Below are 23594 nucleotides of genomic sequence, written 5' to 3'. Positions count from 1 at the left end.
CAAGAAAAGTGGGACATTTTCAAGTATCTCCTAAAATAATTCTGATACTTCATAAAATAACCCGACAATACAGATCTGTTGTGCATGCAAGTTCCCTGGAGCAGCTTTTTGAGCTCTAATAAAACTAAACTAATTTTTTTTCTCAGCAGCCTAAAGAGCACAAACAAAGAATGACAAGACATGGATGGCAGAGTTATAAAAAGAGTATCTAAGCAGGGAAGACAATTTCAATATATGAACCTATGTGTGTTTAAAACTGCATCACCAGAAAGTAGACGCACAGTTGCTTAAATGGTACACAAAGGAATACATAGTTTACAGCACATGCTTGCACCTTGCAACTCTGTCTAACCTCTGCCTCCAGGAATACCATGTAAGTGCAGGCCAAGGGGTAGGGAACTCCGGTCCTCGAGAGCCGTATTCCAGTTGGGTTTTCAGGATTTCCCCAATGAATATGCATTGAAAGCAGTGCATGCAAATAGATCTCATGCATATTCATTGAGGAAATCCTGAAAACCCGACTGGAATACAGCTCTCGAGGACCAGAGTTCCCTACCCCTGGCATAAAGGTTTATTAAATTGCCCCCATGGTGGCGAGAACCAAGTTTACAGTAATTGAGGATCAATATCCCATCATTGAAAGCCTGGATTCATTAGGGGCAGACAGACTATTTCCTCCTACTTCATACTCATGATGTAACTTAGCTGCATTCCTGCAGTCTCTCTTGTTGTAAACCATCTTGAACTGAAAGGTATGATGGGATATAAATAAAGCTATTATTATTACTAGTGTTTAAGCCCGTTACATTAACGGATGCTAGTAAAGCCTCCTTCCCTCACATGTCCCCTATTTTCAGCCCCAGCTCCAAACCAATTTTACCCCCCAGCCCCCTTCTCCCCCGGCCCAGTAGCACCTCTTCCCTGCTCCCCCTGTCCCCGCTTCCTTGCTCCCCCAGTCCAATAGCACCTCTTTCCTGCTCCCTGTCCCTCTTCCTTGCTCTCCCGGCCCAGTAGCACCTCTTCCCTGCTCCCCATCCCTCTTCCTTGCTTCCCCGGTCCAGTAGCACCTCTTCCCTGCTCCAGCAGCACCCCTTACCCGTTTCCCCGGTCCAGTATGCAGCATTGTGAGCATCGTGGCTGGCTTTTGCGAACCTCGTAGACCGCTCTGCCCCTCAGAAGTGCATTCTCTCTGACGCGATCGTATACATCAGAGGAAACGTTCTACTGAGGTGCTGTGCAGCCTGCGAAGTTTAGTAGGGCCAGCCACGATCCTCACTGGAGCAGTGCCCGACCCTCAGCGGCTCGAAGCCCTCCTCCCGGCAGCCGCTGCCAGCGCCACTGCACGAAGCCCTCCTCCCGGCAGCCGCCACCAGCACCGCTCTGCACTGCCTCCTCAAGCCTCCGAATATGGCCGGCTTCCTCCAGCGGTTGGTGAGTGAGGGTGGGAGGAGGGAGTGGCCAGAATGTTCCCTGCCGCCGGGTTCTAAAATGGAACACGGCCACGGATCACACACCACAGCGGCAGGGATCACGCTGTTTTCAAAGCGCATGTGCCGGTAAGCTTTTATTATATAGGATTAAAGCTATTAGAAAGCAGGAAGAGATGCATGTATTCATTACTCACATTGGTATTATGTATGTATTGCAGGAAGTAAACCATTCCAAGTTTACAAAGTGCCAGAAAGACAGGAACCTGAGCATCTGGACTGGCTTCAGCTGCCATGTCATAGTAGCGTTTGGCAAGGTGGATATCCTGCAGTAATAGAACATGAGTCTATACACAGATATATCAGATGGCAAGGCTGAATTCTCAAAATCAAACTATAAAACATGATCAGATATTCCAATAAAAGATTCTCCAATCCAATTCACAAACAGCAGCAGTGACATGTCAATCATCCCCTTCTAGCTTTGCTTCCTGCCTTATTTGTGATGAGTAAAGAATTGGTGAAGCATGAATCGTAGCTCTGATCTGTCAAAGCTCTACTAGCGACAACTCATGAAATGCACTAAAGGAGCAGTTTTCATCCTGCCTGCATACCTACAAGTCTATTTGTACTTTGAAAACTGTTGACACTTGCACTTTTTTGGTTTATCAAATATAAAAAGTCCACATGTTGTAGCAATGCCCACACTAACCCCACTGCTAGGAATGTTCCCTATAGGGTGGACAATTTTCAGAAAGCCAATTGAGCAAAATTCTTTTTAAAGTGGAAATCACTAATTTTGGAGCCAGCCTGGTGGCTCAGTAGCGTGTCTTGGGAGTCAATTTCCAGCTTAGGCTTTCTGCTGCCTATGTTATCATTGATGCTGTTCTGACAGGCTCTTGGTGTGTTAGAACTGGTCACTAACCCTGGGCTGCCATCTGGGGGACTAGCCAATGTTATCTGTCTGTCGCCCATGAGCCAGACTATTACAATTATTGGTTAAATCTGAAGGAGACACAAAAATGGTGGAAAAATTCTCAGGTAGATGCTAACAAAGGCTTGTGGTACAGGAGCCCAGAACCAGCTTAGATCAAGTTAGAAGATCAAAGTAGCAGTAGTAGACTTTCACCTCCTGTCCCTTGATAGAATCTCTCACCAAATTCAGCAATTCAGTTAAGTTTTTATTCTCTCCCCCCCACCCCTTCTACTTACCTGCTTGATGCCCAGTCCTTTTTCGTGCATATATCCCAGATTAAACATTGCTTGGGCACTGTGCTGCTGCTCTGATGCCATTCGGTAATGAATAAATGCAGTCTCATAGTCCACATCAGTACCAAAGCCATAGAAGTGGTAATCCCCAAGCTTGATTCTGGCCACCATGTAACCTATTTATAAAGAACAAGGCAGTCTTGAAATATGCAGGCTTCAAAGCGTGCACAAGAAAAAACAATGTCTAAAGATCCAATTTAGGATACATTTCGTTAAGTTTCTGGTCATTCATCAGTGAAAACTTCACTAGCCTCTTGCCCTCAACTACTTTATACTAGAAAACAGGTACGTGGTTTATTTAGTATTACATTGTGCTTAATTCTTTCCTTTACCTCTTAGTAATCTCTTTCTAGTTGATCCTAAATCATCTACTTCCATATTTATGAAAATTTAGTCTATTTAATAAAAAATATATAAACATAATTCAGTGGTACCTTGGTTTACGAGCATAATTCATTCCAGAAGCATGCTCGTAAACCAAAATACTCGTATATCAAAGCGAGTTTCCCTATAGGAACTAAGGGAAGCTCGCTTGATTTGTTTCCACCCACCCCATCCCCCGAGGCCAGCGGCACTGCTCTACCATCCCCAAGAACCAGCATTGCTCCCCCCGCTCATGAAGGCCCCCCCGCATGATCCACCATCCCCCCCCTCGTCCCCCCCCCCCCCCGCAATCCGGCATCAAAAAGGCACCCACCCACCCAATCACATTTCTTACCCCCATGTGGTACCGGCACCAACACACAGGACATGCCAGTACTGGAAGATCTGCCTCCTTCGCGCTGGGCCTTGAGCATCTGCGCATGCTCAAGGCCCAGCGCGAAGGAGGCAGATCTTCGGGCACCGGCACCAGCATGTCCTGTGCCGGCGGGACGGCCTGCACAGCGGGAACTAGACTACTGGCAGCCAATGTGAGAAAGGAGATCGAGAGGGCTTTAAACTGAGGAGAGGGGGAAAGCCGACAGCTGATCTGATGTTGACGCTTCGGACAACGGTATCCAGAACAGATGCTGAAAGGGATGACTGCAAGGAGGAAGTAGAGAGACCGGTGGATCTTATGATCAGACAGCGAGGGAAACATCAGGTAAAGGGAGCTTGCTGGGAGGAGACTAAGGGGCATGGAGACACAGGGGGACTGGGTGGCACGAGGGCAAAAGCTGAGGGCAATATAGGGGTGCCACAAGGCGAAGGGGATCAAACTGAGGCTCAAGGGATGATAGCCCAAGAGGGGGCAGGTAGGGCTAGAAAACCCAGAGGAAAAGCGGGGAAGTGGGGTGGCGGGAAAGTGGGGAAGCCGAAAGCTACGAGGGTAAAGGCTGATGGCAAAGCAAAAGCACAGGGAACTGGAGAGCTGCCCGAAATTCAAATTCAAGGAGAGGCGGCCCAGGTAAATGCAGAGGTGGAGGAAAAACGACGGGTCCTGCGGTGCTTATACGCAAATGCAAGAAGCCTCATGGCCAAGATGGGTGAACTAGAAGTCGTGGCCAAGGGGGAGGACCTGGATATCATTGGAATTACAGAAACCTGGTGGACAGAGGAAAATCAATGGGATGTGGCGCTACCGGGGTACAAGCTCTACAGGAGGGACAGGACCCACAAGAAGGGAGGAGGCATAGCACTATATATAAAGGACTCTATCTATTCGGTCGGGATGGATATGGCAACGAAGGCAGAGGGGCTGGAATCGCTATGGGTCAAATTGCCAGGAAACAAGGGTGCAGGCATAAAACTGGGGCTGTACTATCGTCCACCTGGTACGCCAGAAGGAGTCGGACACGACTTGGAAGCTGAACTGAGACAGGAATGCAGGACTGGAAGTGTAACAGTGATGGGGGACTTCAACTACCCGGGGATAGACTGGAGTACGGGTCACTCCAACTGCACTAGGGAAACAGGATTTGTAGAAGCCGTGAGGGACTGCTTCATGGAGCAACTAGTCAGGGAACCGACGCGAGGGGGTGCTACTCTTGACCTCATCCTAAACGGATTAGGGGGGCCTGCAAGAGGGGTAGAAGTGGGAGGACCACTAGGCAACAGTGACCACAACGCGATCAGATTCAAATTAGAAAGGGGGACTCCCATAGTAAGGAGGACCACAACAACTGCGCTCAACTTCAGGAAAGGAAACTATGTTGCTATGAGGGAAATGGTGGGGAGGAAGCTCAGAAACATCTTTAGGATGGAGACTGTAGGAAGCGCCTGGACCCTATTCAGTGACACCCTGCAGAAAGCACAAAGAATGTACGTCCCCAGTTTCAGGAAAGGCTGCAAGAACAAGCGGTCAAAGGACCCGGCTTGGATGTCAACTGAAGTAAAGAGGGCAATAAATGACAAAAAAGTATCCTTCCAGAGATGGAAAAAGGACCCAACGGAAGAAAATCACCAGGCGCACAGGAAATGCCAAAAGGAATGCCACCGAGAGGTTAGAAAAGCAAAAGGGAAATACGAAGAGGGGCTGGCCAGGGAGGCGAAAAACTTCAAGGCATTCTTCAGTTACGTAAAGGGGAAGCGACCAGCGAGAGAGGAGGTGGGGCCGTTGGACGATGGGGATAGGAAGGGAGTGATTAAAGAGGATAAAGAGGTAGCTGAGAGGTTGAACACGTTCTTCTCGTCGGTTTTCATGAGAGAAGACATCTAATATACCGGACTCAGAGGAGCTCATGAGTGGGGAACAGGCCGAAAAATTGGAGCACATAGAGGTAAGTAAGGAGGATGTCCTCAAACAGATAGACAGGTTAAAATGCGGCAAATCACCGGGCCCAGACGGGATCCACCCAAGGGTTCTAAAGGAACTAAGACAAGAAATAGCGGGCACAATCCAGCATGTTTGCAACTTACCTTGAAAACTGGAGAGGTACCAGAGGACTGGAAATTGGCGAATGTCACACCTATCTTCAAGAAGGGATCGAGGGGTGACCCCGGGAACTACAGGCCGGCGAGCCTGACTTCAATTATAGGGAAGATGGTGGAAGCTATGATCAAGGATGGTATTTGCGAGCACATCGAGAGAAATGGCCTACTGAGAACAAGCCAGCACGGATTCTGTAAGGGAAGGTCATGCTTAACGAACCTTCTGTACTTCTTTGAGGGAATAAGCAGTCGGGTGGACAATGGGGAACCCATAGACATCATTTACCTCGATTTTCAAAAGGCTTTCGACAAGGTGCCACATGAAAGGCTGCTTAGGAAGCTGTGGAACCACGGGGTGGGAGGGGATGTGCACAGATGGATCAAGCACTGGTTGTCGGGTAGGCTGCAGAGGGTCGGAGTGAAGGGCCAATATTCTGACTGGCGGGGAGTCACGAGCGGTGTGCCACAGGGATCGGTGCTGGGGCCGTTACTCTTCAACATATTTATCAATGACCTGGAAAAGGAGGCAAAGTGCAAGGTTATAAAATTTGCAGACGATACCAAACTGTGCGGTAGAGTTAGGTCCAGGGAGGAGTGTGAGGACCTGCAAAGGGACCTGGACAAGCTGGAAGACTGGGCAAACAAATGGCAAATGCGCTTTAACGTGGAAAAATGCAAGGTCATGCATATAGGGAAAAAGAACCCGTTGTTCAACTACAAATTGGGGGGGGGGGGGGCATTGTTGGGAGACAGCAGACTTGAGAGAGACTTGGGTGTGCTGGTGGATGCATCACTGAAGCCAGCTGCACAGTGCGCAGCAGCCTCGAAAAAAGCCAACAGGATGCTGGGCATCATAAAGAGGGGCATAACAACCAGGACGCGGGAAGTCATCATGCCATTGTATCGAGCGATGGTGCGTCCACATCTGGAATACTGCGTTCAGTACTGGTCGCCACACCTCAAGAAGGACATGGCGGTACTTGAGAGAGTCCAAAGGAGAGCAACGAAACTGGTAAAAGGGCTGGAACACTGCCCATACGCCGAGAGGTTGGATAGGCTGGGGCTCTTCTCTCTGGAAAAGAGGAGGCTCAGGGGAGATATGATAGAGACCTTCAAGATCATGAGGGGCATAGAGAGGGTGGATAGGGACAGATTCTTCAGGCTGAAGGGGACAACAGGTACGAGGGGGCATTCGGAGAAACTGAAGGGAGATAGGTTCAAAACAAATGCAAGGAAGTTTTTTTTCACCCAAAGGGTCGTGGACACTTGGAATGCGCTACCGGAGGAAGTGATCAGGCAGAGTACAGTACAGGGATTGGACGGATTCCTGAGGGATAAAGGGATCGTGGGATACTGAGAGAGGTGCTGGGATGTAATACAAGTATAGAAAACTAACCAGGTAATAAGTATGGAAACCCAACCAAGTCGTGAATGTGCAAGACCGGAGGATTAGGACTTCGATGGGAAGATAGGACTTCAAATGGGAAACCAAGGTGGCAAGGGGGCCCCTTCTGGTTATTCAGACAGGTCGTGACCTGTTTGGGCCGCCGCGAGAGCGGACTGCTGGGCAGGATGGACCTATGGTCTGACCCGGCGGAGGCACTGCTTATGTTCTTATGCATTGAAATTGACCAACTCTTAGGGCAGGCGCTCTGCACCAAAACACAGGCCTGTGTCAAGTCTTTTTAGTAGTTGCATAATACCCTTGTGTTAGAACTGAAGTGTTCCCCCTTTTTTTTTTTGTTACTATGATCTTATACACATAAGAAAGCCGACAGGGCACATCTTTCGTCCGATTCAAGCAGAGGATGGGTTGCTTTAAAACAGGGGTGTCAAACTCAATCACATAAGGGGCCGAAATCTAACATATAAGCTAAGTCATGGGCCAAATTTTTTATTAAAATATTTAGGGGTCCTTTTATTAATAAACACTAACCGATTGAGCGCAAGCTAAATGCGCTCCTTAATAAAAGGACCCCTTAGTCTTAATAGAAGTATAGGGTTACCACCTCTCCAACCCGCCAGCTCTGTGATGTAAACAAAATAAATAAAAAAAAACAAAACACAAAAAAATTTTCCTCTCTCTTTTAGGTCCTAGTTCACACTTGCTGTCTAACACCAGCTCTGGAGGGTTATAAATATATTTTTTTCCTTTTGGTTTGCAGTGAGGATATATTCACGCAAGCTTCCTAGCTTAATAATAATTCAAATTCCACATGCTTTTCATTCCCTTCAAGTTTCACACTCTGCAAACTTCAGCAATCTGCTGCCTAGGTCTGAACACCGCCCACAGGAGCCTCTTTATAAGCACCATCAGAGCACAGAAACTGCATCCTGAGGTTTGCACACCCTGGTCTCTTGAAATGTACCCGATGGCTGCATGCCAAGGTGTTCTCCGCTCCTCCTTTTCCAGTACCTTCCGATCAAAAAGGCTTGCAAGCGAGCCCCTTCTCGGGGCACTTAACATTTTCCTGTATCATGGGGCACAGGGGGTGGGGATCCCTCGGCGTGAGATGATCGCGGCGAAGGGGGAGAGAATGCCCAGCAAAGGTTGTACAGTCCCCGCAGCACGTTCCCTCTGCCACGGTCCCGCCCCTCCTCTGACATACGGGACCGCGGCAGATTGAAGATGCTGCTGAGGCTACAGCAGTTTGCAAGGATTGCTACGGCTGACCAGTGATCCTCTGCAGGCTGCTGATGCGGCGCTTATACCAGCGGGCCAAATGGGAACAAACTACATCACAGGTTCTTTTAAAAGCTAAATGTAAGTATAATGAGATTTCTTCACAATTGGTAAGGAAAGATTTGTTTTCTCAGCAGACCCTGTATTATGAAAACTCAAATAAGGTGGAAGATTATTGGCGAATTATCTTAAAGCAAAAAAAAAAAAAAAAAAAAGACAAAAATAATTGCAATTAAAGATGAGAAAGGTGATGCTCATTCTCAAGTTGGATCTATATTAAAACAATTCTTAAATTTTTCATAAAGCTCTTTATTCTTCTGAGCCTTATTTAGACAAGAAAAAGGATGGTTTAGAGTTTTTAAAATTAATAGAGGGACCTAAAATTCCTGAGCATATAAAAGGAAGTCTAGAAGAGCCTATATCATTAAATGAATTACAAACAGCGTTGAAATCCCTAAGAGTAGGATCCGCTCCAAGTGGTGATGGTTTCACGGTAGAGTTTTATAAATCATTTCAAAATACCCTATTACCATATGTGTTAAATTTATATCAGGCTCAACTGAATAAAGGTTGCATTACAGGTACTATGGCAGATTCTTTAACTACAGTTTTGCCGAAGCCAAATAAAGACCCTATTAATGTAGATGGAAAACTTTTAGCTAAACTCTTGGCTTTTCAAGGATCTCAAAGTTCCTCCTTGAGGGTTCAATCATATCAGGTTTTCAGGATTTCCCCAATGAATATGCATTGAAAGCAGTGCATGCACATAGATCTCATGCATATTCATTGGGGAAATCCTGAAAACCCGCCTGGATTGCGGCCCTCAAGGAGGGACTTTGAGATCCCTGCTTTACGCTTAGCTAAGGCTCTCCCTTTTTTATTACTGGTATGCACCAAACAGGGTTTGTTGCTCAGAGACATTCTTCTATACCGGTGGGCCAGCTTAAGTTATCTTTTCTAATGCAGCGCTTGTACCGGTGGGCCAGCTTGAAAGTTGAAAATGTCTGGCAGGCCAGATTTGGTCCGCGGGCCAAAGTTTGACATGTCTGCTTTAAAAGATATAAACCAATTCAAGGTCCTTTGGAAATGAGATTTAGCACTCAGGAGTCCACCTTAAGACACACCTTGTGAAGCAGCCCGGTTCCAGTGCAGCAAGGCTCGTGGATATGTTTCATTTTCTCCAATTATGCTAGCTTCTCCTGTAACAATATCAGAGCATAATCTAAAAAAAACCTGTTAAGACAAAGTATTTTTAGAACAAACACCTAAAAAGGAAACAAATACAAGTTTGCCTTTTGTATTATGGTTGACGGTAACATGCCTTGCTAAGGCAGAGAATAAAAGAAGAAATGTATGTACAGTCATGTGAAAAAATTAGGACACCCCATGAAATATTCAGTTCCTTCTTAAGAAATGTTCACATATCGATGTCAATTTTCTTTTTTAATCTCTGGAAAAGAAAGTGATGCAATTGCAGGTAAACAAAAATTTTCCTTGATTTACTCATGAAACAAGATATTCACAAAAATGTGTATTCTAAATGAGGAATAAATTAGGATACCCTATACCAGGGGTGTCCAACCTGCAGTCCAGGAAGGAGTTTCGTGCGGCCCAAGCTTCTCCCTCCCTTCCTTCTGTGACTCTCTCCAGTGGGTATTTAGTTTTCTGGCCGGCTCTTCGCAAGCGATTCACAACTACTTCAAAAGCCTTCTCGCATTCCCTTCCTTCTTTGCCTCCCGGCGAGTGTTTATTTCATGGTCAGCTCCCTTGCTGCAATCTTCCGCGTGCGGTGTTGGCTCCTCCCATGCAATCTGCAGCTGTGTCAGAAGCATTCCCTCTGATGTCACGACATCAGAGATAATGCTTTCGAAGCAGCCGTGAATCGCGCGAGGAGCTGACGCTGCATGCGGAGGATTGCAGCAAGGGAGCCGACCATAAAATAAACACTCGCCGGAGGCAAAGAAGGAAGGGAATGTGAGAAGGCTTTCGAAGCAGCTGTGAATCTCTCACGAGGAGCCAACGCCGCACGCGGAGGACTGCAGCAAGGGAGCCCAATGCTGGACCTGCCAAGACAACCACCAACAGGAAGATACTTATGATACCAAGAATGACAACGTGCCATGAACAAAGATTTTCCACAATCATGGATGGCTCTTTATATTTACCTGAAACTGCTGCAAACTTAAATAGAAACCAAGCAAATTCAGCTAGTAATATGGGGAGATGAGGACATCTCTCACCATAAACTCGGGAGAGAAGGAGATGGAAGAAAACTCTTATTGTGACTGTTTCATTCAATATCCACAACTATGGAAATTTGTGGATATTGAATGAAACAGAGTCACAATAAGATTTTTCTTCCATCTCCTTCTCTCCCGAGTTTATGGTGAGAGGTGTCCTCTCCCCATATTACTAGACAAATTTATTTGGCTTCTTTATATTTGTCACATATTAGATTACGAGATATGATGGTTCCCAAAAATACAAAGTACCATGCCGTGCACAATTAACAACAGAAGCAAGGGCTTTTTACAGTACTGCTCTGAAGCAAAATCTCAATGCTGATTTATTCCATGCTTAAACATGAAGGAGGACCTGCTGTTGTGTAAAATCCACTTCTACAAGTTATGTGGTTTTTTTTAACTTAGAAGGGAAGGAGAGAGGGGAGCATGAGCCATAGGATGGAAGAATGGAGGGAGTAAGGGAAAGAGATGCTGAGGTGAGGGAGAGAACAGAAAGGGAGAATTAGGCGTCTGTCTAAGGAAAGAGATGGTGCACATGGGGAGATGAAAAAAAGAGGAGAACTATTGGGCAGAGAGAGGAGGGAGAGAGAGAGGATTAATGGACATGGTGGTGGGAGAAGAGTGAGTTAGAGATGCATGGGCACGGAAAGAAGGGGGAGAACATACTGGGCTGAGGAAGCTTCCTGGACTTGTATTAAAAGAAATGCTAGATTGGGTGTGGGGGGAGAGCTTATGGGGCCAGAAACAGAGTACAGAGAGAGATGGTGGGCAATGGTCTGAGAAGTTGGACCTGGGGTGGTGTAGAGGAAGAGGAAAAGAGACACTTGAAGGGAGAACTGTTGGGAAGAGAAAGGGAGAAATGGTGGGCCTGGGGAGAGATAGGATGGGGCAGTTGGGAAGAGAAAGGGAGAGAAGTTGGATCTGGGGATGGAAGGGAGGGAGGGAGAAATGTTAGGCCTGTGGATGGAAGACAGAGAGATGCAGCATCTCTTTTTTTCCCTCCATTTCATTGTTCAGCATCAAAGGAGGAGGGAAGAAGAAAAATAGAAAAGAGAGGGAGCAAAATGTTGGATCATGGGGATAGATGAGCAGAGATGGACCCATGGGAGGGCAGGAGGGAAGAGAGCTGGGATAAGAAGATGCTAGGAGATGGAAAGAAAGGGACAAGGAGTTATAGCCTGACCAGAGGAGAGAGGGAGGGGGATTCTTAAAGTGGTGAGACATGTGGATGAGGTCAAAAGAGAGATGACAAGATGAGTGAGTGAGAGAGCAGCGAGTACAGTGGTAGAAATGTAGTAATGGAAAGTAGATAGAAGGGAATAGGAGGCTGTGAAATGAGTGAGATGGAAAATGGGAGAGCTAGGGACTGAGAGAAGATGGAAAATGGGAGAGCTAGGGACTGAGAGAAGATGGAAAATGGGAGAGCTAGCTCAACATTTTAAAAAAAGGGTGAGAAAAAAAGCAAGATTTGAGTGGACAGAGGCAAAAGAAAAGAAAAAGTTAAGAAAGCTGAAAAGGAAAAATCAATACGTTGGACAGGCATAAGAAGGAAATGGAACGAGAGGAGAAAAAAAATGGACAGCAGACACTGGAAAGAGAATTAGTTGAAGATAGAGAAAAAGCAGAAAGAGAACTGGGACCATGATGGAAAAACAAAACATCCAGACAACAAAGTAGAAAAAATTGTTTTATTCTGAATTTATAACTAACATAGTAACATAGTAGATGACGGCAGATAAAGACCCGAATGGTCCATCCAGTCTGCCCAACCTGATTCAATTTAAATTTTTATTTTTTTTCTTCTTAGCTATTTCTGGGCGAGAATCCAAAGCTTTACCCGGTACTATGCTTGGGTTCCAACTGCCGAAATCTCTGTTAAGACTTACTCCAGCCCATCTACACCCTCCCAGCCATTGAAGCCCTCCCCTGCCCATCCTCCACCAAACGGCCATACACAGACACAGACCGTACAAGTCTGCCCAGTAACTGGCCTAGTTCAATATTTAATATTATTTTCTGATTCTAAATCTTCTGTGTTCATCCCACGCTTCTTTGAACTCAGTCACAGTTTTACTCTCCACCACCTCTCTCGGGAGCCAACTGGAATATGTTAGCTTTGGGATATGTGCATCACAATTATTTTTGTATTCAGTGGCATAGTCATATACAGCTGATTTTGAGGAGGGACTGGAGCCCCAAATTAGTGGATGGGCACCAAAGTTTCTCCCCGCCTGAGTGCAATTTATAAAACTTGAGCTAGTGGGGATTCCCAAGCCCTGCCAACTGAAGACATCTTCCTCCAGTCTGGCAACTCAAAATCTCCAAGCTTTGCAGCAATGGCAATATCCTCAATCTGCCCCTGCTTTTTGTAATTTCCTCCCTTTTTTCCCCTATATATCCAGGTTTGTCTGTCTGTCAGTCCGTCTAACCCATTTTAATGCTGTACATCAAATTATATGTTGATTTTATATTTTATTGTTACTCGCTTAGTACATAATAAGCGATTCATCAAATTTAAATAAAACTTGAAACTTGATGAAAGCCAAAGGGGGGCAGGGAGGAGGGAAGGCAGCAGCTCTGCAATGTTGCTGTCAGCTGCAGAACTTTGGAAGCTGGAGGGGGAGGAGGTGGCTGTCAGTTGGTGAGGCTTGTGGATCCCTACTAGCTACAACAGGGGAGATGTTCATTTTGAGGGAACCTAAGCTCAAAGTGGGAAGCCCAAAAAAGCAGTAATATTTACCCTGATTAAACGATCCTCCACATGCGCTCCTGACAGCTGATTCAGCACCCCCACTCTGATGAGGCTCACCTCTGAAGAGGCTCACCGTAGCTGTAATAGAAGTGAATGGGAGAACCAGGAGCGCACATCCCTGCTCAGAGTGGCGATGTGGAAGCCTGTGGCTGCTCCCACTGTCAGCGATGCACATAGAGGATCACTCAATCAGGGTAAGCATTACTGCTTTTTTGGATTCCTCTCCACAGTGTCCCTTTAATGAAGGTTTATTATTAGATATGTACATCTTCTATATTAGTGATTGCAAATTTGGGACCTGCTCAACCTTTTTTTTTGCTCATCAGCTAGTGTTAGTGCGGCCCCAGAAATTTTTTTTCCGTCCAATGCGGCCCAGGGAAGCCATTACCTACACCTTTGGCTGAAATTACTGAAGTGAGATGCTTCTTGAAGGCATCCACTAATCTCCGACATCGGTCTGAGGAAAGTTTGGCCCACTCCTCAATGCAGAATTCTTTCAGCTATGAGATATTTGAGGGGTTTCTTGCATGTACAGCCTGTTTCAAATCAGCCCACAGCATCTCAATGCAATTAAAATCAGGGCTTTGACTCAGCCACTCCAGGACTCTCCATTTCTTAGTTTTCAGCCAGTCCTTGGTGGATTTATTGGTATGTTTTGGGTCATTGTCGTATTGCAGGGTCCAGTTCCACTTTAGATTTAATTTTCTTACAGATGGTCTCACATGTTCCTCAAGCACCTCTGATACACAGTAGAATTCATGGTGGATTCTATGAAGGTGAGCTGGCCAGGTCCTGCTGCAGCAAAGCATCCCCAAACCATGACACTTCCACCTCCATGTTTCATAGTTGGTATGAGATTCTTTTCCTGGAATGCTGTATTTAGTGTACACCAAACATGTCCTCTTTTATGGTGTCCAAATAATTCAATTTTAGACTCATCTGTCCACAGAACACTTCCAGAAGTCCTGGTGTTTTGTCTATGTTCTCTCTGGCAAACTTCAGTCTGGCCTTGATGTTTCTCTTACGGGAGCAAAGGTTTCCTCCTTGCACACCTCCCATGCAAGTTAAATTTGTGCAGTCTCTTTCTGATTGTAGAGGCATGCACTTTCACATGAACAGTAGCAAGAGCCTGCTGTAGGTCCCATGATGACATTAGGGTTTTAGAAGACTTCTTTTAGCATCTTGTGGTCTGCTCTGAGGTTCATCTTGCATGGACGGCCAGACCTGGACATATTAGCAGATGTTTGGAAAGTCCTCCACTTGTACACTATTTTCTGGACTGTGGCATGGGTAATGTCAAATTCTTTTGAGATCTTCTAAAATCCCTTGCCAGACTTATAAGCTGCTAATCTTCTTTCTGAAGGCCTCAGACAGCTCTTTCGATCTCACCATGGTGTTCAATCACAGCAGTCATGAGCACACCAAACTAAATGTCTGAGGTTTAAGTAGGGCAAACAACCTTCAAAATACTGAGTAACGATGTTTAATCATGTGCACCTGCTGTGATATACCTGTGTGTGATTTGAGCCACTTTAAGTGGGAGGATATGTGGGGGTGTCCTAGTTTAGTCCTCAGTTAGAATACATAAGAACATAAGCAATGCCTCTCCTGGGTCAGACCTGAGGTCCATCATGCCCAGAAGTCCGCTCACGCGGCGGCCCAACAGGTCCAGGACCTGTGCAGTAATCCTCTATTTATACCCTTCTATCCCCTTTTCCAGCAGGAAATTGTCCAATCCATTCTTAAACCCCAGTACTGTACTCTGCCCTATTATACCCTCTGGAAGCGCATTCCAGTTGTCCACCACTCGTTGGGTAAAGAAGAACTTCCTAGCATTCGTTTTGAATCTGTCCCCTTTCAACTTTTCCGAGTCCCTCTTGTTCTTTTATTTTTAGAAAGTTTGAAGAATCTGTCCCTCTCTACTCTCTCTATGCCCTTCATGATCTTATAAGTCTCTATCATATCCCCTCTAAGTCTCCTCTTCTCCAGGGAAAAGAGACCCAGTTTCTCCAATCTCTCAGCGTATGAAAGGTTTTCCATCCCTTTTATCAGACGTGTCGCTCTCCTCTGAACCCTCTCGAGTAACGCCATATCCTTCTTAAGGTACGGCGACCAATATTTTTTGTGGATATCTTGTTTCATAAGTAAATCAAGAAAATTTTATCTTGATCTGTCCTTGCCATTTTCAGTAATACTCAAACACAACATATCCCTCTAAAATAACTTATTTATAAAGAAGCTTTACATATGGTAGGATAAGCTCAGAGACACGGAGGGTTAATAAATGGGGTAAAAAAACAAACAAACAAAAAATAATACCCTTAACACCTTACCACCCAATCATCGCTGGTATCTTCCACACTTTTTAGCTTACTCAACTTAAATTATCAAAACTAGTGAACTTCAAAATTTCTTCAATAAAGCTTAATTGTTGAAAAAAGCACTTGACTATAACATGGTTCTTTAGTTCCGACGTGAACATGTTTCGTTTACTGCTTCAGGAAACCTAAACGCTGACAAGCTGAAACACTATTATCATTAGCAGCGATGACTGGGTGGTGAGGTGGTTGGGGTTTTTTTACCCTGTTTATTACCCTTCCGTGTCTCTGAGCTTATCCTACTATATTGTAAAGCTTCTTTACAAATAAGTTTGTTATTTTAGAGGGATTTGTTATTTTTGAGTATTATTCACACTTTCACTCCCTATTGTTTATATCTTTTGGCATGTTCTATGTTCCCCTGTAGTTTTTGACGGAGCTTGCCATTTTCAGGGCAGAGACCATAGATGTTTGCTCAACAATGGTTGAATTTTCATCGCTACCAAAGTCTTCCAGTATCCATTGTGGGCACTAGAGATGAGCCAAAGCAGACGGCCTAATTTTTCCACCTCTCACACTTCAGGTCACAGATGAGTTATACAGTGAGAAGACACCTGTATGAAGCACAGCCCCCTCCCAAGCAGCTTACTAGTACACCATCTTGGAATTATTAGCTTGGCAATTCTAACTCCTGAAGGTCCTTAAAATGACCCGGTGGCAAATAAAGCATTTTAATAGCATTAGAGTGCGATGTGAGTAAAAGAGGAGGGCAGCACTGAAGACAAGATAAGGAATTAGATTCATTTTGGTATAAGTGCCAAAATGAATGAACAGAGTGATAAGCAGATTTTACTGACAGGAGACAGCTCATCACAAAGAGGAAGGGCTCAGAACTAAATCTTTGAGAAAAAATAAAGGTACGAGCTTTTTAGGAACCAAAAGAAAAGCATTCTCTCTTTTAAAAACATCCTATCTTGGATCCCTGCGGGTGCCTGGTTCACTGTTGTGCAGGAATCCTGCTTTCGTCTGGGGTACTAGAGAATGATGAGAGTTAGTGATTAGATCTGCTCAGCAGGAAAGAGTAAACCAAACCCTCATTTTCTTTCCCAATACAGTCTGAAGACACATTCACAAGCCTGGGGCTTACTCTGATCCAAGATAAAGGCCGCATTACTCTGTGCCACCTCGTAGCCCTGCTCAGCCAGCAACAGGTACTGCACTACTGCAGCATTTGAATTGCCTTTCTTATAATTGCTGTAGGCGGACATGAGTCTCTCTGACCAGCGACCACGTTCACAGACATTCTTGAACAACTGCAAAAAAAAAAAAAAAAAAAAGCCAACAGATGTTTGTCGTTTTAATTTGCAGACAAGATCAGTACTATGATATGCATTCATTTTCTGCAAAGAAACATTTCCGTAGATGCTCTTTCAACCTCATTCAGACATTCATGGGAGTGTGTGGTGTAGTGGTGAGAGCTACAGCCTTGGTTCCCTGAGGTTGTGGGTTTGAATCCTGCACTGCTCCTTGTGACCCTGGGCAAATCACTTAATCCCCATTGCCCCAGGTACATTAGATAGTGGTAGCCCGCCGGGACAGTTAAGGAATAATGCTCGAGTACCTGAATAATTTGTAATCCGCATAGAATTGTAGGATATGTGGAATATAAATTTAAAAACAAAACACACATTCCAGAGCTGTCTACTGAACAAAAGCCTCTTCCTATCTAGAGCTTTACTTTCTTTATCCACCCGCATATAGCATGCCAACTTTTTGATTGAGTATGCTCATATGTCTAATGCATTTAATGATGTATTGTTCTTCAAGTGAAAGAGAACGCTTTACCTCCACTGCATTGTGACAGGATCTTCCTACTCCTGTGCCAGTGGCGTGCATCTGTGCCAGGTTGTAGAAGGCTAAAATGTGCCCACCTTGAGAGGCTAAATTAAAATATTTCAAAGCCTGCTTGTAATCTCTTTTTACTCCAATTCCATCTGTGAGAAGAAGCCATAGCAAAAGATCAACACCCCTGGATATCACCTGAAAGGTTACAAAATTTATTACCCAAATCCTTGTACAATGAGAAAGACATTGCATATAAAGAACGTAAAGATCCTGCTGAGAGACAAAGGAAGGGGAGGTTTGAAGACGCTAATATCGGCAGGCTGTATTTAGCTTTAGTCATTACTGTCATTCATTTGCAACATTTAGCAAACTTTTTATAGAACCACAAACATGCTGCATCTACCATTTACACTTGCTGCGGGGCCAGCAGCATCTCCTATTAACCAAATTGTGGCTCTGATTCTTTGCCTCCCCTCCCCCCCAAACACACTTTTCTCTGACTAATGGAGCCAACTGGGCACAGAAGGATCCAACATAGGTAATAGGGACAGAATCTGGCTGTGAAAGGGTGAAGGAAGGCACCAAGGAAATTTTGCAACATACATGTGTCCAAGAATCAAGCCGTTACAGTTACATATGTCTTTCTAAATACGAAGTCTGTTCAAAAAGTTTCAAGACTAATTTTATAAAACTGTATTAAACAATCTTACAACTTATTCCAGTGGCTCCCCTTCAAAATACTCCCCTTCCTTATATATACACACGTTTCCCAACATCGTTTCCACATCTGGAAACAGTCCTTAAATGCATCTTTAAGAATTGCCAAAAGCTGTGTCGAATTTTGCTTTGTGTCTTCAACGGTGTCGAATCGCTTTCCTTTCAGCGTGCATTTAAGTTTAGGAAACAAAAAGTCAGGAGCCAAGTCAGGAGAGTGAGGTGGCTGGGGAAGAACTCATCTTGTGCAAAATTTGCAGATTCTGACATTCAAAACACCTTCCATGACTCATGACACTCCCTATAAACCACTTTCAACATTTCATAAGTTTCCGTAGCGGTCTTACCCAATTTAAAACATAACTTCATGCTGCAGCGCTGCTCAATGAGGTCACACATGAAAACTCATGAAAACTGCTGTAGCTCGGAGATGAAAAACAGATGTCAACAAACAGAAAACAGGAGGTTACTCACGAGGTTTCAAGCTACTCAACGCCACCTAGCATGTCTCATAAGAACATAAGAAGTTGCCCCCGCTGAGTCAGACCAGAGGTCCATCTTGCTCAGCGGTCCGCTCCCGCGGCGGCCCATCAGGCCTAGTGCCTGAACAGTGATCTCTGATTAATTTTATAACTTACCTCAATCCCATCCCTATAATCTACCTCTACTCTTATCTGTACCCCTCAATCCCTTTGTCTTCCAAGTACCTATCCAAAGAACTTCCTGTTGGCGCGCAATTCAAACTGTCCTGGAACTTTTTGAACAGACCTCATATGCCTAAGCAACCATGCAGGTTGCATCAAGAGAGGGGCATCACCCTCCCTGCCTCATTGCCTAGGGAATAAGACATATTGGCAAAAAAACAAACCAAAACACTTCAGTAAGAACTAGGATTGTTACTGGACAAAGTAGTTGGACTTGAAAAGCAGTACACAATAGCTTACTGTAATACATTGAGCCCAGCTGAAGCTGTCCATCTACCCAACCTTGCTCTGCAGCCTTCTGGAAGTGTTTCAGTGCCAGGTCGTGGTTCTGCAAAGAGAAGTTTGAAATAAACCTTTATCCATTATATGACAAGATGCAGATAAACTTTAAGTTGCTCTTTATGGTTCCTCTTGCCTGATTTCATACAGCAGAATAAGGGGTGATCTCATTTGATAGTGCCAATATAGAGAAATTAGATCTTATCTGTTAATTTTCTTTCCTTTAGTCCTACCAGACCAGTTCTATTTATTTACATTTCTTATATACTACTTCTATTCAAAGCGGTTTACATTCAGGTACTCAAATATTTCTCCCCGTCTATCCCAGTGGCCTCACTAATTACAGTACCTTGAGCAACAGAGTGCTAGGTGACTTGCCCAGGGTCACAGCACAGGAATTAAACCCACAACCTCAGGGTGCTGAGGCAGGGGTTCTACCACTAGGCCATTTCTCCACTGCACTGGTCAGACAATCTGTGGGTTATATCTGTTGACCAGGGGATGTAGAGAGAAATAAAATATGTGTCATCTGTCTCATAACGGCACTATGTAAGTGCAAATTGTCAGTCAAAATACTGACTAAGCAATAATGATGTTTGTATTGCCATACTGTATATATGAATGTCAATATATTGTATTTAAACTTTTGGAAAAGGTTAACCTGCCAGAGAAATATTAAAACTGAAAATATAATTTGACAGCTCACAACTAGAAAGGAATAAAATAAAACAGATTAAAAGTTGCAATATGTGGGGAACAGGCCGCTGGACTGGTCTGGTGGGAATAAAGGAAACAAAATTAGCAAGTAAAATTTAATTCCTCTTTCCTTAGAGACCTCATCAATCCAATAGGTGAGATCTGAAATTTCTTGTCCGAATATGATCAGCTAGAAAGGTAAAACTAATGCCTTGCAATACCTAACAATGATCATATTTATTAGGTCACATTAACTGGCAAGTGACATGTTCTCTGAAACAATGGCATAATCTTACTTGAATATGTTTTTCTGCATGAACGATTTTTGGACTATCCTTATTTTTATCTTTTTCCTGGATTGTTTTTTTGTTGTGCAATTGTAAACTGCTTGAACTGTTGGAAGCTAAAGTGGTATATCAAATTAATAAAACATATAAAATTAGGACTATGTGCCCAGTTCATCTACCATATGTACTCTAATATAAGTTGATCCACATATAAGACAAGGTACCTTTTCCCCCCAAAAAAAGGAGGGGGGAGGGGAAAAAAAGGTTGACTTGAATATAAGACCGGTGTGTGTGTGTGTGATATAATATTCATTTGCCCTGCTAGGATCTGTGCCCTGCCTTGCCCACTCACTCTACCCTGGACTCTGCACTCAGCCCCCTCCCTCCCTACCCAGCTTTGCACCCTATTCACCCTCTCTCCTGATGTCCTGCAGGCCTCCACTGAGACTGCTGTATGACATGGTGGTCCAGTGATAGGCCAGGACAGGAGTGCTCCCTCCTCTCATGAGTTCTGCAAGGACTGGTGGCACCCATTCAGAGACCAGCTCAGTGCGGGACAGGAGCGCAGAAAGCTCGTTCCTGCCTGATACACTGCTGGACCACCAGGGATTCAAAAAGGTACATGGGCAGATGGGAAGGAGGTTAAAAAAAAAAAAAAAATTGTCATAGTCCGCCGGGACAGGAAACAGGAGAGATCCCTCTTGTCCTGGCCCACCAGGTCATGTGGCAAGCTGGCGGTAGCCTACAACAAGTCTGAGTGGTGGGCGCTGACCCTCATTTTTTGGACCAAAAATCTCATCTTATATTTGAGTATATACAGTATATCAATTGAAATCTCCATTCCAAATTTCATTCACAAATATAAACCCATGTGAGAAAGCAGCTCCAAAACCTGCATAAAGGAAGGATCCTGATCTAGGATTTTGTCCCTAGGACCTGTTCAATTAAAGGCTTTCCAAGATTACCCTAGAAAACTCATGTAGTCAACTCTTGACCATTAATGAAGACAGGAGTGAGAAAAACAGTACACTTAACCCCACTTTTAACAGCAAGAGAAGAGCAGAAGCATTAGACTACATTTGTCACTATGCTGAAAGCTCCAAGAGAGGGCATAGGATGAATTTAGGAGGTAATAGGCTTAGGAGTAATGTAAGGTACGTTAGATAGACTGTGAGCCCGCCGGGACACATAGGGAAAATGCTTGAGTACCTGATTGTAAAATCGCTTAGATAACCTTGATAGGCGGTATATAAAAACCTAATAAACTTGAAACTAATGAACATAAGAACATAAGCAGTGCCTCCGCCGGGTCAGACCATAGGTCCATCCTGCCCGGCAGTCCGCTCCCACGGCGGCCCAAACAGGTCACGACCTGTCTGAATCACCAGAAGGGGCTCCCTTGCCACCTTGGTTTCCCATTGAGTCCTATCTTCCCATCGAAGTCCTAACCCTCCGGTCTTGCACATGCACGACCTGGTTAGCTTTCTATACCTGTGTTACATCCCAGCACCTCTCTCAGTATCCCACGATCCCTTTATCCCTCAGGAATCCGTCCAATCCCTGTACCGTACTCTGCCTGATCACTTCCTCCGGTAGCGCATTCCAAGTGTCCACGACCCTTTGGGTGAAAAAAAACTTCCTTGCATTTGTTTTGAACCTATCTCCCTTCAGTTTCTCCGAATGCCCCCTCGTATTTGCTGTCCCCTTCAGTCTGAAGAATCAGTCCCTATCTACCCTCTCTATGCCCCTCATGATCTTGAAGGTCTCTATCATATCTCCCCTGAGCCTCCTTTTTTCCAGAGAGAAGAGCCCCAGCCTATCCAACCTCTCGGCGTATGGGCAGTTTTCCAGCCCTTTTACCAGTTTCGTTGCTCTCCTTTGGACTCTCTCAAGTACCGCCATGTCCTTCTTGAGGTGTGGCGACCAGTACTGAACGCAGTATTCCAGATGTGGACGCACCATCGCTCGATACAATGGCATGATGACTTCCCGCGTCCTGGTTGTTATGCCCCTCTTTATGATGCCCAGCATCCTGTTGGCTTTTTTCGAGGCTGCTGTGCACTGTGCAGATGGCTTCAGTGATGCATCCACCAGCACACCCAAGTCTCTCTCAAGTCTGCTGTCTCCCAACAATGCTCCCCCCCCAATTTGTAGTTGAACAACGGGTTCTTTTTCCCTATATGCATGACCTTGCATTTTTCCACGTTAAAGCGCATTTGCCATTTGTTTGCCCAGTCTTCCAGCTTGTCCAGGTCCCTTTGCAGGTCCTCACACTCCTCCCTGGACCTAACTCTACCGCACAGTTTGGTATCATCTGCAAATTTTATAACCTCACACTTTGCCTCCTTTTCCAGGTCATTGATAAATATGTTGAAGAGTAATGGCCCCAGCACCGATCCCTGTGGCACACCGCTCGTGACTCCCCGCCAGTTAGAATATTGGCCCTTCACTCCGACCCTCTGCAGTCTACCCGACAACCAGTGCTTGATCCATCTGTGCACATCCCCTCCCACCCCGTGGTTCCACAGCTTCCTAAGCAGCCTTTCATGTGGCACCTTGTCGAAAGCCATTTGAAAATTGAGGTAAATGATGTCTATGGGTTCCCCATTGTCCACCCGATTGGCACGACGAACCTTCTGTACTTCTTTGAGGGAATAAGCAGTCGGGTGGACAATGGGGAACCCATAGACATCATTTACCTCGATTTTCAAAAGGCTTTCGACAAGGTGCCACATGAAAGGCTGCTTAGGAAGCTTCTTTTCAGAAAAGGTGGTAGATATGCGGAATAGTCTCCCAATGGAGGTGGTGATGAAGACTATATCTGAATTCAAGATAACATAGGATAGATGTGGGATTTCTTATGAAGAGAAGGAGGTGGGTGGGCCATTCAGTCTATCTGCAGTCATGTTTCTATAAACTGGAGATCTGCTCAAAATGTTAAGAGGGAGAACTCTTGATTTGACGAGATCTTGCGGAAGAATATCCAATAAGACTTGAGGTGCTTAAACTTGAGGAAAAGTTCAAAAGATGAAAACTAAACACCTAGAAGACACAGCATGAGTTTAAACTAGAGAGATACAAAGGAAAGATATGCGACATATGGCAACAAAAGATAGCCAACTGGAGATTTCTTAGAGAAGTAAGTAGACTGCCTGGAAAACAATTCCCTAATGCCACTTACAGAAGAACTTCCAAGTTACTGCTAAAAGATTTTGCTGCTTATCCTCGAGATAAGTAGCATAAAATATTTTACTCTTTTGGGATCTAGCCAGGTACTAGGACCTGGATTGGTCAGTGTGGAAACAGGATACTGGGCTTGATGGACCTTTGGTCTGCCACTGCATAAGTTCTTACAAGGAAATTGCAATAGTAGCTTGCAGAGCAAGTGAAGCAACAATAAGAGAATACCTTCAACACCACCCCAATCCTATGATCTCAAAGACCTTCAAGAGTAGTACTAGAACAGAAGTCTTTGGACACTGCTTTCATCAGGGCATCAGCTCTGGACTGTTGAAATTTATCCTGAT

At 44.8% G+C, this 23594-nt stretch overlaps 1 protein-coding gene across 4 annotated transcripts in view; it reads right to left on the bottom strand.

Annotated features, from left to right (window-relative positions):
• The window catches only part of SEL1L (SEL1L adaptor subunit of ERAD E3 ubiquitin ligase), a 117189-nt gene that overhangs the window by 3218 nt on the left and 90377 nt on the right, over positions 1–23594 (bottom strand). For 2 of the 4 annotated variants that reach the window (XM_033951802.1, XM_033951803.1), the window contains 6 exons: positions 19046–19133; positions 17388–17536; positions 16690–16855; positions 9354–9428; positions 2640–2812; positions 1625–1753 (listed from right to left, as the gene is read on the bottom strand). In XM_033951802.1, the coding sequence (XP_033807693.1) occupies positions 1625–1753; positions 2640–2812; positions 9354–9428; positions 16690–16855; positions 17388–17536; positions 19046–19133 (780 nt within the window). The remainder of the gene's footprint in view (positions 1–1624; positions 1754–2639; positions 2813–9353; positions 9429–16689; positions 16856–17387; positions 17537–19045; positions 19134–23594) is intronic. The other 2 variants (XM_033951805.1, XM_033951804.1) reach the window with 1 other exon arrangement.

This window comes from Geotrypetes seraphini, chromosome 7 (assembly GCF_902459505.1).
Source record: "Geotrypetes seraphini chromosome 7, aGeoSer1.1, whole genome shotgun sequence".
Taxonomy (NCBI): Eukaryota; Metazoa; Chordata; class Amphibia; order Gymnophiona; family Dermophiidae; genus Geotrypetes; species Geotrypetes seraphini.
This window is presented reverse-complemented; position numbering and strand designations above follow the sequence as displayed.